This window comes from Drosophila melanogaster, chromosome 2R (assembly GCF_000001215.4).
Source record: "Drosophila melanogaster chromosome 2R".
NCBI classification, from domain to species: Eukaryota; Metazoa; Arthropoda; class Insecta; order Diptera; family Drosophilidae; genus Drosophila; species Drosophila melanogaster.
The window spans coordinates 11,956,393-11,970,157 of NT_033778.4; the positions used below are offsets into that span (position 1 = coordinate 11,956,393).

The 13,765-nt window shown below is 43.9% G+C and overlaps 2 protein-coding genes across 7 annotated transcripts in view; one reads left to right on the forward strand and one right to left on the reverse strand.

The window, feature by feature from the left end:
* Positions 1–11,043, forward strand: part of exp (expansion) — a 27,879-nt gene extending 16,836 nt beyond the window's left edge. Inside the window, exons 4-10 of one of the 2 annotated variants that reach the window (NM_165853.2) lie at positions 5,291–5,363; positions 5,711–5,878; positions 5,985–6,183; positions 6,282–6,589; positions 7,610–7,694; positions 7,840–9,853; positions 10,340–11,043. In NM_165853.2, coding sequence (NP_725091.1) covers positions 5,291–5,363; positions 5,711–5,878; positions 5,985–6,183; positions 6,282–6,589; positions 7,610–7,694; positions 7,840–9,809 — 2,803 coding nt within the window. In that variant the 3' untranslated portion in view covers positions 9,810–9,853; positions 10,340–11,043. The remainder of the gene's footprint in view (positions 1–5,290; positions 5,364–5,710; positions 5,879–5,984; positions 6,184–6,281; positions 6,590–7,609; positions 7,695–7,839; positions 9,854–10,339) is intronic. The other variant, NM_136870.2, reaches the window with a different exon arrangement.
* On the reverse strand, positions 10,951–13,723 carry PI31 (Proteasome inhibitor 31 kDa). Of its 5 annotated transcripts, none has more exons than NM_001273976.2 (4): positions 13,634–13,723; positions 11,892–12,087; positions 11,445–11,839; positions 10,951–11,387 (listed from the first exon to the last, which is right to left on the reverse strand). In NM_001273976.2, the coding sequence occupies exons 2-4, from the start codon at positions 12,057–12,059 to the stop codon at positions 11,138–11,140; spliced, it is 813 nt and encodes a 270-aa protein (NP_001260905.1). In that variant the 5' UTR covers positions 12,060–12,087; positions 13,634–13,723; the 3' UTR covers positions 10,951–11,137. The 5 variants fall into 5 exon arrangements, with proteins under 5 accessions (NP_001260905.1, NP_610715.1, NP_001260907.1 ...); NM_136871.4 differs by lacking the exon at positions 13,634–13,723 and adding an exon at positions 12,348–12,458; NM_001273978.2 differs by lacking the exon at positions 13,634–13,723 and adding an exon at positions 12,348–12,458 and having other exon boundaries at positions 11,892–12,120.
* Between the last annotated feature and the right edge of the window lie 42 nt (positions 13,724–13,765).

The window sequence follows — 13,765 nt, forward strand, 5'->3', positions numbered from 1 at the left end:
ATAAATGCCTGCTGATGTGCTCTCGAAGGGGCATTGAATGAAACGCCCATCAAATTGATGGGCATGCCATTAAAATTTAATTCCACCGATGAACTTCACTACGCAGAAGATGTAAGTGGAGGAGAACCTTCGCAGGGCAGGGACAGGGGCAGGGGCAGGGGCATTGCAAAACGGTGACCTTAGTGGAAACAATTTGTAGCATGTGAAAAGCTTGCTGGCGGGCTGAATAAATAAAAAAAAAAAAACAAGAACCGAAAAGCGAGTGAAAATGCTTTAATAATTGCGCTTATTTCTATGAAATGAGCGATTTCCGTTTTGCCAAAGCAATTGGAGTCAAGAATTCGGCTTGTCTTATTTCTACTATTTTTTGTTTTTGGAGGTCTTCCAAGTGGTTCTTGGTATTTTTGGGTGGCTGCAATTGCAGCAAAGGCCCTAATTAACATATTTCGCCTCAAAAATATTGCCGTTGCGTGCCAGAAATTGGCAAATGCCAAATGCTTTACGCTCAATTGCCGTGGCAATTTGCTTCAGTCGAAATGTCAAGAAGTTTTCAAAACCTAGCATACTCGTACATACTCGTAAAAAGTTTCAATTCAATGGATCTATGCATTATGCATAAGGCTAAAAGTACATGGGCATGGATGTGGCGATTATTCAGTTCAAATATTGAAAAGAGTTGGCCAAAAAAGGGCATCAAGTGCAGGAGGAGATCGTGTGGCGGCTGCGGCGTCGGCGGCTTCCTTTGTAAATAGCCACAAATAAAGTTGCTGCCAGCCAAATGTCAACGGCGAAAATACAAGTACAAATAAATTGCCAGCGGGCCGAAGACAATGAAGATCGAGTGGAAAACAAATGAAATTGAAAATAATAACGAAAGTCATTCATTCAATTCGTTTTCATTCGTGACGAGGTCATCACAGATTGGCCATGCAAATTGCTCTTGTCATGGCATGGCAAGTCTTTCACTGCAATTTCCCCCCCTTTCCCATCATGAAGATAGCCTTTTTTTCGTTTTTTGTGACTATTTGACTACTTGTTTATGTCAACTGGGGGTTAAGCAGCACACAGCATCGGATTGGCGGAGTATCGGAAAAACTACAAAACCAACTTTGCATGCCGAGAGTGTCAAGTTAATCAATTGCCAATTGCCGCCGACTTCAAACATGCACACCATGGCAAAGATAATTTATGGCCATGTTGGACCATGTTTATGAGTCTGAGTGTGGTCCAAAGACCCTTGTACTTGTCACTGCCATTGTCTCTTTGTCTCTAGCTGCCTGATTTTTGTCTGCTTTTTTTTTTTTTCTTCTTCGTACTTTTCGTATTTTTATCGCCGTCTAGGGCCAGCAGCTTGTTTGTTTAATTAGCCGCTGTCAGCGCTTGTTAGCCGCTGCTATCTTTCGGGCTAACCGAATTGCATTTGAATGTGACTTCGGCGCATATGTACGTGCATACTGAATGCCATTTCACACGCAACGCTTTTCATTGGAAATCTGGACGGTATGCAAATATATGGAGCTATGGCCACGATCACCACGATGATAGGTTTCATGTGCATAACGTATATAAAGTATAAAGTATGTGTGTGGCTAAAACAATAACGATTAATTTGATGCAATCTATGCACTTTTTTATTTAAGTTGCTCTATTTAAATTAATTTGTTATAGCCTGCCAAAGTTATTTATGGACTAAAGCTATAATTCATTGGAGTGCATTGACTTTCAAATGCACAACAAATTTAAATGTTATGTATATTTTGTGCAGTTATTAGTCACTTAAACATAACATTAAATCGGTTGTTGCAACTGCAAGCCGTTTAGATAAATTTACAATTTTTTAATTTCAAACTTACAGCAAGATCATAAAAATATATGTTTCTCGTTTAGATTTTCATTTATTGCCAGTCAGGGCATTTGGCCATCGGCTTAGATTAGAGTGCTAGTTCTCATTTTTGTGTGTTGCATGCATAGACAAATTTCCATTTGTGGAGCCAACTGCCAGCTGCTGCATGTAAATTAATTAATTAGACTGACTAGTTGCCAGTTGCTGCTTGGTGTTGCCAGTTGCAAGTTGGAAGTTGCTAGTTGCAAGTTGCTGGTGTGGGCGCAACACTCGAAATGGGCGACCACACGCACACCGCAGCAGCTGCGATCAATGATCTTTCAACAAGCGCGTTTAATTAATGGCCAATCCTTAAGCACTCATTGTGGTCCGGCAATTACATTATCCGAGCTTCGACTCCGAACTCAATTGAAATGGCGCCAATACACTTTTGGCAGCTTATGACAGTTTGCGAAATATTCCGTTGCGTGGGCGTTGCCAATCGAATTTGCATGTGGCTGGGAACAAATGAAATGGAAATCAAATTATAATATCAAGCTGTGCTCCGATTGCAACACACAATATGGGTATACACGGTATACACTTTATTATTTTTTTTTTTTAGCATGTTTCGTGCGGAAAAAACTAAGGCAAGGGGCGCGCCAAGGTTGAGATTTGCGAGAGTTGGCCGATAGACAAAAGACATTTTCAGCCTGTTTTTATTCAGTTTTATTTTTTTCCTTCGTCGGCTTGCCGCTATTGCTGAGTAACCGCAGTAGTTGCAAAAGCAACACTGTCATTGTTGCTGCCACTGCAGCACACGTGCCACATTTGTCAGGGCAAGAACAATGGTGGCGACGGCCTTCGGCCCAGCAATTTAAGGTGTGACCCCAAAAACTGGAGCGGGAAATGCTCTGGCCGCACAAATGTTGCCTATAATTAGCCATAATCTAATTAACGGCGAAATAAGCTAAACTAGTTTGCCGATCAGATCAGGGTTCGTTTCCTAAGTCTTTCGTTTGGCGACTTTTACTAAAGCACATAAACCGAATACATGGCCTCATATAAAATATTTATGTACGTATGTATATAGCTAAAGCTATATAGTAAATCGTTGTCTTTGCTATGGTATTTTTAACTGAACCGGTTGGACATTGTTTTTGCCCACTAGCCGCAGGTCAAAAGCTGCTCCCAACCACCGTTCGAAACCAGTTGCCGTTAACTGCAACTTTTTTACGGTTGCACCAATGATGGTGATGGTCTGGTTGTCGGGTTGTCCGTTCGCTGGCGTTGGCTTCCTCGAAGAAGCCACATACCTGGTTCGTCCTCGCAAGTGCAGCCTGACCCAGTGCACACGTTTAACTTGAACTCCAAAATCGCAGTGGTTTCCAGTTTTGCAGTTTGGCCGAGCGAGTTGGTCCGGTCGATGGATCGACTCTCGCTTTCAGCTGGGCCTTTCGTATTTCCAGCTCATTTAGGCGTGTCAAGTCAGGTCCAGTCCTGAGACCAGACGACCTTGCAACCAATATACCTACTCACTATATGGTTATCATACATAAGTGCGATAATGCCCCGGCCATATCGAAGTGAATGTCTCCAAGACATGCTCTGAATAGCTATAGCTATACATTATATCAAACTGACAGTGGGTTGGGCTGCTGGTTCTTGAGTTTAGCTTAATAGACTGGCACGATATAACTCTGCAGAAGGTCTTTGAATTCCAAATCTGTAATGAACTTTGTTTTTTAAAAGCGAATATCATGAGAAATCCTTTATGTTTTACTGTTTGAGATAGTTTTCCAATTGCATGCAGAACATGCCGCTTAGCGAAGGCAACCTGTACTTCTTACACCCTTCTGCTCTCAGCTGTTGCCTTTCAGACTTAATAACATTTCGCTTTTGATGGCTCGAATTTAACGAAGCATTTACCGAACAAAGAACTGCAAATCCGCTTTCGGCAGCTGGCATTCAACCTTGGGGGCCACACATCGCATTGGGCATACGAGCGCGGCACAGCCCGTCCATGTCGATTTCATTTCATGGAAAACTTTGACACACATTTCAACGGTTTTTACAAGCGTTTAGCCAATAAATCAGCTCCAGGCGGCAGACGTTACGCGCAGAACTGAAGCACATGGCCAAATGCCACAACGATGCTAACGGCGATTGTGGTTCGTAGTTGCAAGTTGCTGTTGCTGTTGCCAGCTGATGTTGCTGCTGTTGTTCTTGTTCTGCCTGCTGATGTTGCGCTTTGCTGCGCTGGCAGCGCTTCATTATCCAAATTAACATAAAGCATAATAGTGACAGAGCGGCGTCAGGTGAAGAATCTCCGGCAGCAGGAGCAGTGCAACCACTGCTACCATTACCACCACTTCCATCGCAGCAGCGGAGCAGTAGCATCATCTTCAGCTTCAGCTTCATCTTCATCTTCAGACGAAGATTCAAATTCAGCCTCTTGCCGTGGCCTTTTATGCAAACGACAATTACAATTAGCCTGGCTTCATTGTCTTGGCTCTGCGGCTTCCTCTTGCCGCTTCTTGTTAGCATTTCTGCCGACATTTTCGGCGACCTTAGCGCCGAAGGAAAAACCAAAGAAAAAATCATCGAAAACTTAAAAAAAAAAAAAACAAAAAAACGAACATTCATCATTTAGTTAAGACCGAACTGCGGCTTAGCTGGATTGTTTGTGCCCAACTGCGGAAAGCCAGATTTATTGTGAGCTTTGAAAATAAACCCTATTTTGGAAAATACAAATTACACGGCGCAATCCTAATAACCATTCACTTTGCAACTTTGATTTAAGGGCATTGATTATGTTGTGGTTAAGTAAACAATGTTATATATCACCATATATCAGCTAATTAATCAGTCGGTAAATATAGAAAAATTCATTGCTAAACAAATTCGCAAAATTCAACTGTTAATGACTCAGCTTTTAGACCTTAGACAATTAGGATAAAAATTAAGGCCTTGGCGCCGAAATATGACATGTTTATTTAATAAATTTTGGGCTGCAGCTGCCGCACTCTGCCGCATGTGGCATAAATCACTGTCAGTCTGCATTTGAGCCAGTCGATTGAACAGTTCTCTTGGGCCTGAACGGCAGGCAAAAACGCAAAATCCGTGGCCCAAAAGCGAAAGAGCCAGACCCATGGTAAATGTTTTGTCAAACGTTTAGTGCAACAAAATGTGGCATAGACAGGCACACGGGCCAAGACAGACACCAAGAAACCAAGTAACCTAGTATGTTGTGAGTCACTCGAGGCAGCAACCTCGATTCGATTCCAGAAAGTGAACGGCGCCAAGTGGCAAATCATTTTGGCCACATTTTTGGGCATGCTGGCTTATCGATTTTAAATGCGGCAGCTGATTGATTTGCAATTAATAAAACGCTCATTACGGCTCTTTAACGATTGCACAACATTGTCTACATTATTTTGTTTTCTTTTTATTATTTTTTTTTTGCAGAATTGGACTGTGCGGCTTCGACAATCCGATGAGGGATCAGAAGACCGACGAGATGAAGCGCGTCATCGGACAGGTAAGTTTCCAATTTATGGCACAATCAAAGCGACATCGGTTTAATTAGCTTGGACAATAAACCCCAATAAATCGACGAGAAATTTCCATTAGCGGGCAGATGGCGTGAAGATTACGGATTACTTTAAGCTTGTATCTAATGCGAAAAATAAATTAAATTTTCATACGATTATGGGAGACATTGTTTTAAATAGACATTTCGAGTATTCTTTATTGCGTTCGATACTTTGTCTTTAATGCATAAAAGAAAGATTTGTTAATTTCCCGAATCAATGGAATCATCGCTCGTTAAAAAAAAAATAAACGATTTAATTACCGCATCAAATTCACGAACTTACCCGTTTATAGGGTGTTAAAATCAAAATGGATGACGCTGGGAACATCCTCATCCGGCGGTACGCCAAAAGCAATGTCTACGTGAAGAGTACCGCCAGCAGTCCCAACGAGGAGACCTCCATCGGTGCCGAGATCTTAAAGCTGCCAAATCAGGCGCTCGAATCCGAAAAAATAGTCAAGGTGAGTGGGACGGGACTTTGTACGTGGTTGCCATTTATCGCGATCCGCGATCCCACCTCACATCCATTCCAAATGCTAATGAGCGTTGCATTGTTCTTCTCCCCAGCTCTTCGACATGAAGAAGTTCCAGTCGAATGTGAATCGAGAACTGCGTCGCGCCTATCCGGATCGCCGCCGCTTGGAGACGCAGTGCCTCTCCGCGGTGGCGTTTGTCAAGTCGGAGAACGACATCTTGGAGTGCCCCATCTGGGTGCTCATCGTTAATGTGGTGGCCATGGATATGCTGAAGAGCAAACTGCCACCAGGTGGGTTCATCAAAGCCATGTCCCATGCAGATTTGAGTCTTCTATATTCTTAAGCGTAATATACAATGATATCCTCTTGATATTCTCTTCCTATCCAGTGCAACGTCCCATTGTGGACATCAAGAACCGCCCGCGCATTCCGATTCCCGACGAGGATCCCTACAGCGTCGCTGGCAACGGAAGTGGCGGTAGCTCCGGCAGCTCTGGCTTCGGCAGTGGCCACCAGGCGCAACTGCATCCGCAGCAACAGCTGGGCAAGCATCTCAATGGCAACGGTGGAGGACATGTGGCCGCCACGCGGGAGCAGCTGCTGCTGCAGACGCAACAACTGGCCCACAAGCGCAGCGAGAAACCTCCGAAACTACCGCCCAGGGATAATATCTACTCGCACGATCTGATTCCAAAGGTAAGAGAACAGCGGGTACCAAAAAATAAGTATACGACGTGTGGATAAATTATATTTTCCTAGTACCATTAATAATTAAATACTTTAAAGTTCGAACTATAGAGAAACCGGCGCCTTAACGTCATAATGATTCAATATAAAAATAGCAATATTCCAAGATATTAAGAAAAGTTCAACGTAGTAAAACTTAAAGACACTTAAATGTGCCTGATTTCTAAATATTTATGTCTGGTAGTTCGTTTTAAAGATGATAATAATTTCAGCTCGTTTTAAAAGTAACTCCCTTTGTGAAAACAGTATTCAATGCAAAATGAACATATATGTATGCATGTACATTGGTGCGATCGTGGAGCACGTAATATACACTTTTTATGGCATACTTAGAAGCAACCGAAGTGTGGGAGATTGCCCAAGTGCAGTTCATTTGCTGGCAAAGTGTTGGAACAAATTTGGAAGCGCCAAAACACGAGTAATAAAAGCCACGCCGGCGCAGGAGAAGAAGTGTGGCAACCTGTCGACTCGCTGGGTTGAGTTACTTTTGGTGGCTAGTTATTTAGTTTGGGTGCCCATGCTTGGTCATATGCGCAATGCGGCCACTTGCAAAATGGAAAATGGGTCTCCCTCATGGAACTCCATGGCTGCATGGCTGCATGGCTGCATGGCTGCATGGCTGCATTGCTGGCGATGATTTCGCCGTTGGGCCTCACTGAGCAATTGGCATTGCATTGCACTCAATAATATTCGAATTTCAGCAGCAGCGACTGGCCGCAAATAACTGCAAACGAATCGCGTGTAATTAATATGCGCGGAATGCCGCCGGATTGCTTTGCAGCTCGATTGCCAATTGGGCCCAACGACCGATTCAGTGCCTCTTGGAGTGGAGCACTAGTGGTCCGTTGTACCGAACCTGGTGGGCACACCTTGCGCAACTGTGAATGGAAAATTATGATCGGAGATATCATCACCTGGTCACATTCCTTCTAATTTCACGGCACACATTTCTTTCTATTTTTCTTTCAGCCGGACTACGATGATATCGATTTGGAGACCCGTATCAAACTGTCTCGCGGTAAATCTGACAAGGGCAAAGATAATAAGAAATATGGTAAGATCGAGATCCCTCCTTTCTGTCTTTTCTAATATGCATATATAGATAAAATTCCTTCGAGCAAGGACTTCCTTAGTATAAAGAGGATAATAATTTAAAAAAAAAAATATCAACCATTATAACTAAACTTATCTTTCTACAGATGATCCCTACTACTGCGGCCTGCGGGCCCGAGTTCCGAACTTTGTAAAGTCCGGCAAGCCGATACCCGCTCAGGTTGCCAAGGATCAGCGGGATGGCAATGGGAACAATATCGGGAACGGCGGCATCAGCACGCTCAGCCAGAAGAAAACGTCGATGATCCACAACCATTTGGGCGGCATGCATCCCCATCACATTCAACAGCAGCAACTGATGGCCGCGGCGGCGGCTGCGCATGCGGCACAGCACCACCATGCGGGTCACCAGCGGGAGCAGCAGCAGCACCACCAGATTTGGCAGACTCGCAGCTATGAGAGCGGCATAGGTATTTATAAACAGGGTGGGCCCAACGCCGCCCACCAATCACACAAATCGCACGCACTGCAGATGCAAATGCATCAGCAACTGCAAATGCAAATGCAACATCAACAACAACAACAACCACAGTCACTGCCAACGGACCTAACAGCAACCACTGCAACAGCAACCACCAAGACACAAAGCACAGCTAACCAAGCACGTAGCCACCAGCCACATCCGCATCTGCATCCGCACTCGAATCCGCACGCACATCCGCACCACAGACTCCACCGGCATGTCCACGTCCGCTGCGAGCGGCACGCCCACTTGCAGCAGCAACACTCTGCACCGCTGCAATCAGTGCAGCACCAGCCGCAACAGCAGCAACAACCGTACTACGACAACTTGGAGGACTCTGTGGCTCGCCGGGTGACACGGCGCCACTCCACCCGTCGTTCTGCGCCGGAGGAGAGCTCCGCCTGCAATTGCGTGAGCTGCTATGCGCTGGCTCCACTCTGTGGTGCAGTTCCTCCGCCACGTCCGCAAAGGAGCCTGAGTCAGCAGCAGCTGAGGCGTCACCAGCGGCTAAGTGGAAGCCTGGTGGAGCAGGAGGTCCGGCCGGCGGTGGTCAAGTGGTGCAGCGAGAGCGATGTCTCGGTGCTGGAGCTGGAACCTACGGAACCCACAAACGAACGCTACGACGACTGCTACGACTACGACGACTTCGACATGGCATTCGACCTGGACGATGACCTGGGCTTGACCGAGAACATACCGCGCCGCAAGGGCACCGAAACCGTTGACATGTACATGGATCGCTCCCATCTCCGCCAGCTGCAGGCGCCGGCCGTGCTGCGCACCAAGTCACAGTCCACCGAGAGCTTCTTCGAACAGCCCAACGAGGAGGGCTCACTGTACATGTACGGCGGCAGAAAGCGGATTGCGGTGAAGGCGCCGTCGGCGACCAACATCTATGACCGCGTGCGCGGCACCATCGACTACTCGGACAGGAGACGCAGTGCGGCAGTAGCAAAAGGGGGCCAGTGCCACAAGAAGCCACAGCTGCCAGTGCCCAGTTGGCGGGGCGGCAAGCGACAGGAGCAGGCTCAAAACGCTGACAAAAGACAAAGATATGACAATGCCACCAATGGCAACAGCCATGGCAACGGCAACAACAGCAGCAACAACCAGCACAAAAGACAGCTAACGAACGCCAAGCAAGACAATGAGGACATGTTGAAAAGCAAAAATTATTTCAATAGTAAAAACAAAAGTATAGCAGCGGCAGCCGCAAATGCAGCAGCAGCAGCAGCCGCATCAGCAGCAACAACAGCAGCAGCGAAAGCGACAGCAGCATCAGCGAGCATTGCAACAACATCTGGAAGCGGTGGAGCTGAGCCGGGAGCGGGAGCGGGCGCAACAGGAGTGGCTGGGGGAAAGGCCAGAGGAGGCGGTGGGCCAACGATGGCCCCACCACTGGCCACCACTCCAGCCGCAAACAATGCAACTGCGGTTAGTAAGGCACCTTCTGCTCCTCCGCCGACGGCCAGCAGAACCGGACGCAGTACCAGCCGCCTTGACATCAGCGACATGGAATCCATTTATGGGTACCTAAAGCCCCGCAAGCCGCGCAGCCTCAGCCTGAAGAAAATCCAAATACTCGACTACTAAACGGACACGTGAATTTCTATGGGCTTGCTCTAAATCGAAACGAGGTTATATGGCCCAGACATCGATATTAGTTATTGTTTTTTGTTGCCCTATCCCCTTGGAGCGGATGATGGGTGGCTGTACATACATATATGCTATATTATACCCACAAACGCATCTCGGTTACCTCCTTGCCCGGTGAACAGAACCACTAAACTGTACGATACTTTTACTAACATAGCACCTTGGACTCCTCTAGCCTGGACAGTCACGAAACGCAAATGTACATACACCAAGTGGGAGTGGGTTACTGATTTTAGAGGTAGTCCAAAGTTCAAACGAGTGGGTTGTAATCTGTGGAATAATACACTTACATTACATTATATCCCAAAAAAGAGATAATGCAATTAAACAGATAATACCTTCACCAGATTACAACCAAGTACCCGCTTGGGTCTACCAATAGAATCCACCCACCCCAGCACACATAATTATCCCGACAATTGTACACGCACCCGATTTTTAACCACGGATTTCTGTGCTTCTTGTAGATTCGGAGCTTGTTGAATCACCCTACAATCACATCTACGGACGCCATTTACCGCTGCCAACGCGCGGCTACGTGCCCACGCCACGCATGTTCATCGGGGAATGGGACTGAGCGTAGTTCACACCGCACCTGGGCGGGATTTTAGCCGGATTTTGAGCGGCCAAGGCACAAAACACACCACAACACTTGCACATCCCGGCGTGAGAGGGAACGACGCCTACCGTGCAGAGCTAATTTAAGTCAACCGGCTGCACACAGCTTGAAATATTATTTACATTATATTAATTTAGCAAAATATTATGGTAAAATAATATTAGGCTAGGCATAAGCAGCAACAAAAAAAACAAGAGTAATCGCAAACCATTGTAACATTTAGTGCCGTGATTTTTCGCGCTTTTCCCCTAGCAATTTTGAGATTACGCACTTGAGCCAATTTTGTTTACCCTGTTGTACGAAATGAATGAATAGCCATTACATCACGAGTTCAGTTAAGCTTTTAAGTATATTGTAAATTTCTCTTGAGCAGCCGTCAACTCAACTGGCCTGTTTGCGTATTTACTTGATAAATGTTCTTAACTACGAATTTTTCTAGTAAAAACTCAAACAAGCGTTGTCTAACAGGCTGCTGTTTTTTATTTTATATCTGTAAAATTCTGTAATATTCTGTATTGTGTATGCAACGTAATAAAAATAATCTTTTAAAACAATCCGTTTAATTTTGGTCTTCTAAAATGAAAACTTTTTTCATTGCTTTAAACTAAAGATTTGAATTGCTCACTATACATGGCATTCCTGGTAATTACATGTAGTAATCGGGATTCCAATCTGGTGGGCGCATATGATCTGGATTGATTCCACCCTGTCCCGGCCTATTCGGGTTCAGGGGATTGAACGGGTCGAAGCGGGGCACGGGTCCCGGGCCCATATTTGGGCGTGATGGAAAGCTGAACAGGTTACCATGACCACCGCGACCCAGTGGATCGAGATCCCCGCGTCCAACGTCCGGAAATCCAAAAGGGCGAGGCTCGAATGCACTTGGAATGAAGGATCTAAACGAGGGGAAACGATTAACGAGTGTATAAAAAACTATCCACAAGTGTTCTTACCCGCCACGCCTTGGCTCGCCGATGCGCAAGGGATCTGGATCCGATCCAATGGGGCGTGGTGAGTTGGTCGTCTGCGTGGTAACTTCGCGCGAGTTTCCCGTGAATACAGGGTCTAGAAGCTCCCTACGGTAGCGTTCAACAATCTCTGAGGCACTCGGCATTATGGTGGTGATGCCTCCCTTGACCTCAGGTACCAGGGTCTCTGGTTCTACGCAGATGTTGGATACCTTCTTAGTGTTGATGTCCAACAGGTTGATCAGCAGGGAGCCCTCGGTGATGTGGCCCAGCAGCAAATACAGCATCTTATCGTGCACGTAGCGCAGCGAGTACTTGGTATCGTCATCATTCCAGCTGTCCGGCAGCAGCTCACTGCCCTCCTCCTCCGGCAAGGTTTTCTATGGAATTCCAGATGATTTCACTAATATGCGTGGCCATAATCATACTCACATCATCGCCAACGCCAACGCATCGGAAGTTGTAATGCTTGGTCAAAAGAAAATGGACGAGGGCAATCAAAAGGTCTGACTTCTTGGAGACATCAGCCTTAACGGTCTTGTACAGCAGATCCCAACCGTAAAAGAAATCGCCCGTCTTGGCAGTCGACCCACTTTCCATTGCGGCCACCGATAATCCTTTACAAAATCTGGGTGGGAGTAAACAGAACGAATGGAACGTTCTAATTTATGCTTAGTATATATAAATATGTTTACATTTCGTTTGCTTGGAGCGACGTCAGTTTCAATATCTGAAGCCCACTACAGAAAGTATAAATACTGAATAAATTTCCAAGACAACCTTTGCTTTAAAAGTTTTGTAAACAAAATAATGAGGAAAGAGCGAGAAGTTGTTTTTAGCAAGTTACCACCACATTCTCAATTTTTATTTTAAATCTTTTGGACGTACCTTAGCTCAATGTTTTTTAAAAGGATCTATATTGTTTAAATAATAATAAATTATAAATGACTTTGTTAATATTGCTGCATCTTTGTGAAAATAGAACTAGTGCTGGGATAATCGATATTATCGAGGTATCGGATATTTACTTTTCTGAGCCACTATCGATGGTTTTTTGTCGCTATCGATAGTGCTGTTCATTTTTGTTAAATCAACTGATGGTAAGACCGCGAAATATTCACAATGTGGAAAAGTTTTAATGTGTGACTCCAAGCTACGACTCGAGTTCTCGTCGGATAGCAGAACTCGGCGAGTTATCATGAAGTATGTACATAGCCACTGATATGCGCACATTTTCAGTAGTGGAGGACAATGGATTTCGCGATATACTGAAAGCATTTGATACGCGATATAAGCTTCCATCTCGTAGGACATTGAAAAATTTTGTAATGCTTTTTAATCCGAAGTACTCAGAGGAAAATACAGATCCTCTAGAATATTGGAAGGTAACTATACCTATTTGAGAAAAACATTTAAAATTGCTAATATTTTTATTATTTTAAAGTTATATCGAAAATTTGCTCTCCAAACATCGAAAATATCGAATGGCGCAACTATCGATAGTTTCCCATCACTATTTATTAAAACTGGAAAAAATTTATTGCCTTTTTCAATTTTCTAATATCTCAATGTGATTTATCGATATAGTTATCGATACAGATTTCATATATTAAATCTTTTAATATACAAAATTTTGTGAGAGTAGAACAAACATTAATAAAAATATATAAATAAATAATAAAAACATTAACTTAATACTAGCAACATAATTGTCAAGGTATTTCAAAGGATTCAGAATTTGCTTCGGGCTAGTTATAAATTTGCTTATATCGTAAATACCAGACATAAAAGATTTATTAAATTTCTAATGTGATCCATATGTTCATATTTTAAATATTTTGAAGAAGTCAAGAAAAGTAAACAGTAATTGTAACATAGAAACGATGAGCGACTATCAATTGACTTTGTAATAAAGAAATTCTTATATATAAATGTCTATTTATATATTTATATATTTAAAATAGTAATAGGAAATGCTTAGTACAACATCTACATGTTCATAATACGAAACCTTACGACTTACTAATATGTGTACAATTATAAAATTCCCTATTTCTGACTGATTATTTTGATCAACTATTCATTAAGATTTCCTCGTTCAAGTTATTCGAGTTACTTTAAGTTATTTTTACTGATATTTTGACATTGTGGAATTTATGTTTCCAAAATCTTACTTGATTTATTTTTAAAAGTTGTCTGAAGATCAGTTGTTGCGTTCTGAAAACTTGTTTTAATGATTTTATGTGAAGTCATGATTTACTAATTCTGTTAACTCGATATGTTTATACGGTCTCACATATATCGAT

Bases quoted from the DNA above. Each gene is read 5' to 3' on its own strand.
- PI31 (NM_001273976.2), bottom strand. From the start codon at position 12,059: ATGGAAAGTGGGTCGACTGCCAAGACGGGCGATTTCTTTTACGGTTGG. The intron at 11,840-11,891 runs GTGAGTATGATT...GGAATTCCATAG, and splicing joins GCGTTGGCGTTGGCGATGAT to AAAACCTTGCCGGAGGAGGA. The intron at 11,388-11,444 runs GTAAGAACACTT...CCCCTCGTTTAG, and splicing joins GGCGAGCCAAGGCGTGGCGG to ATCCTTCATTCCAAGTGCAT.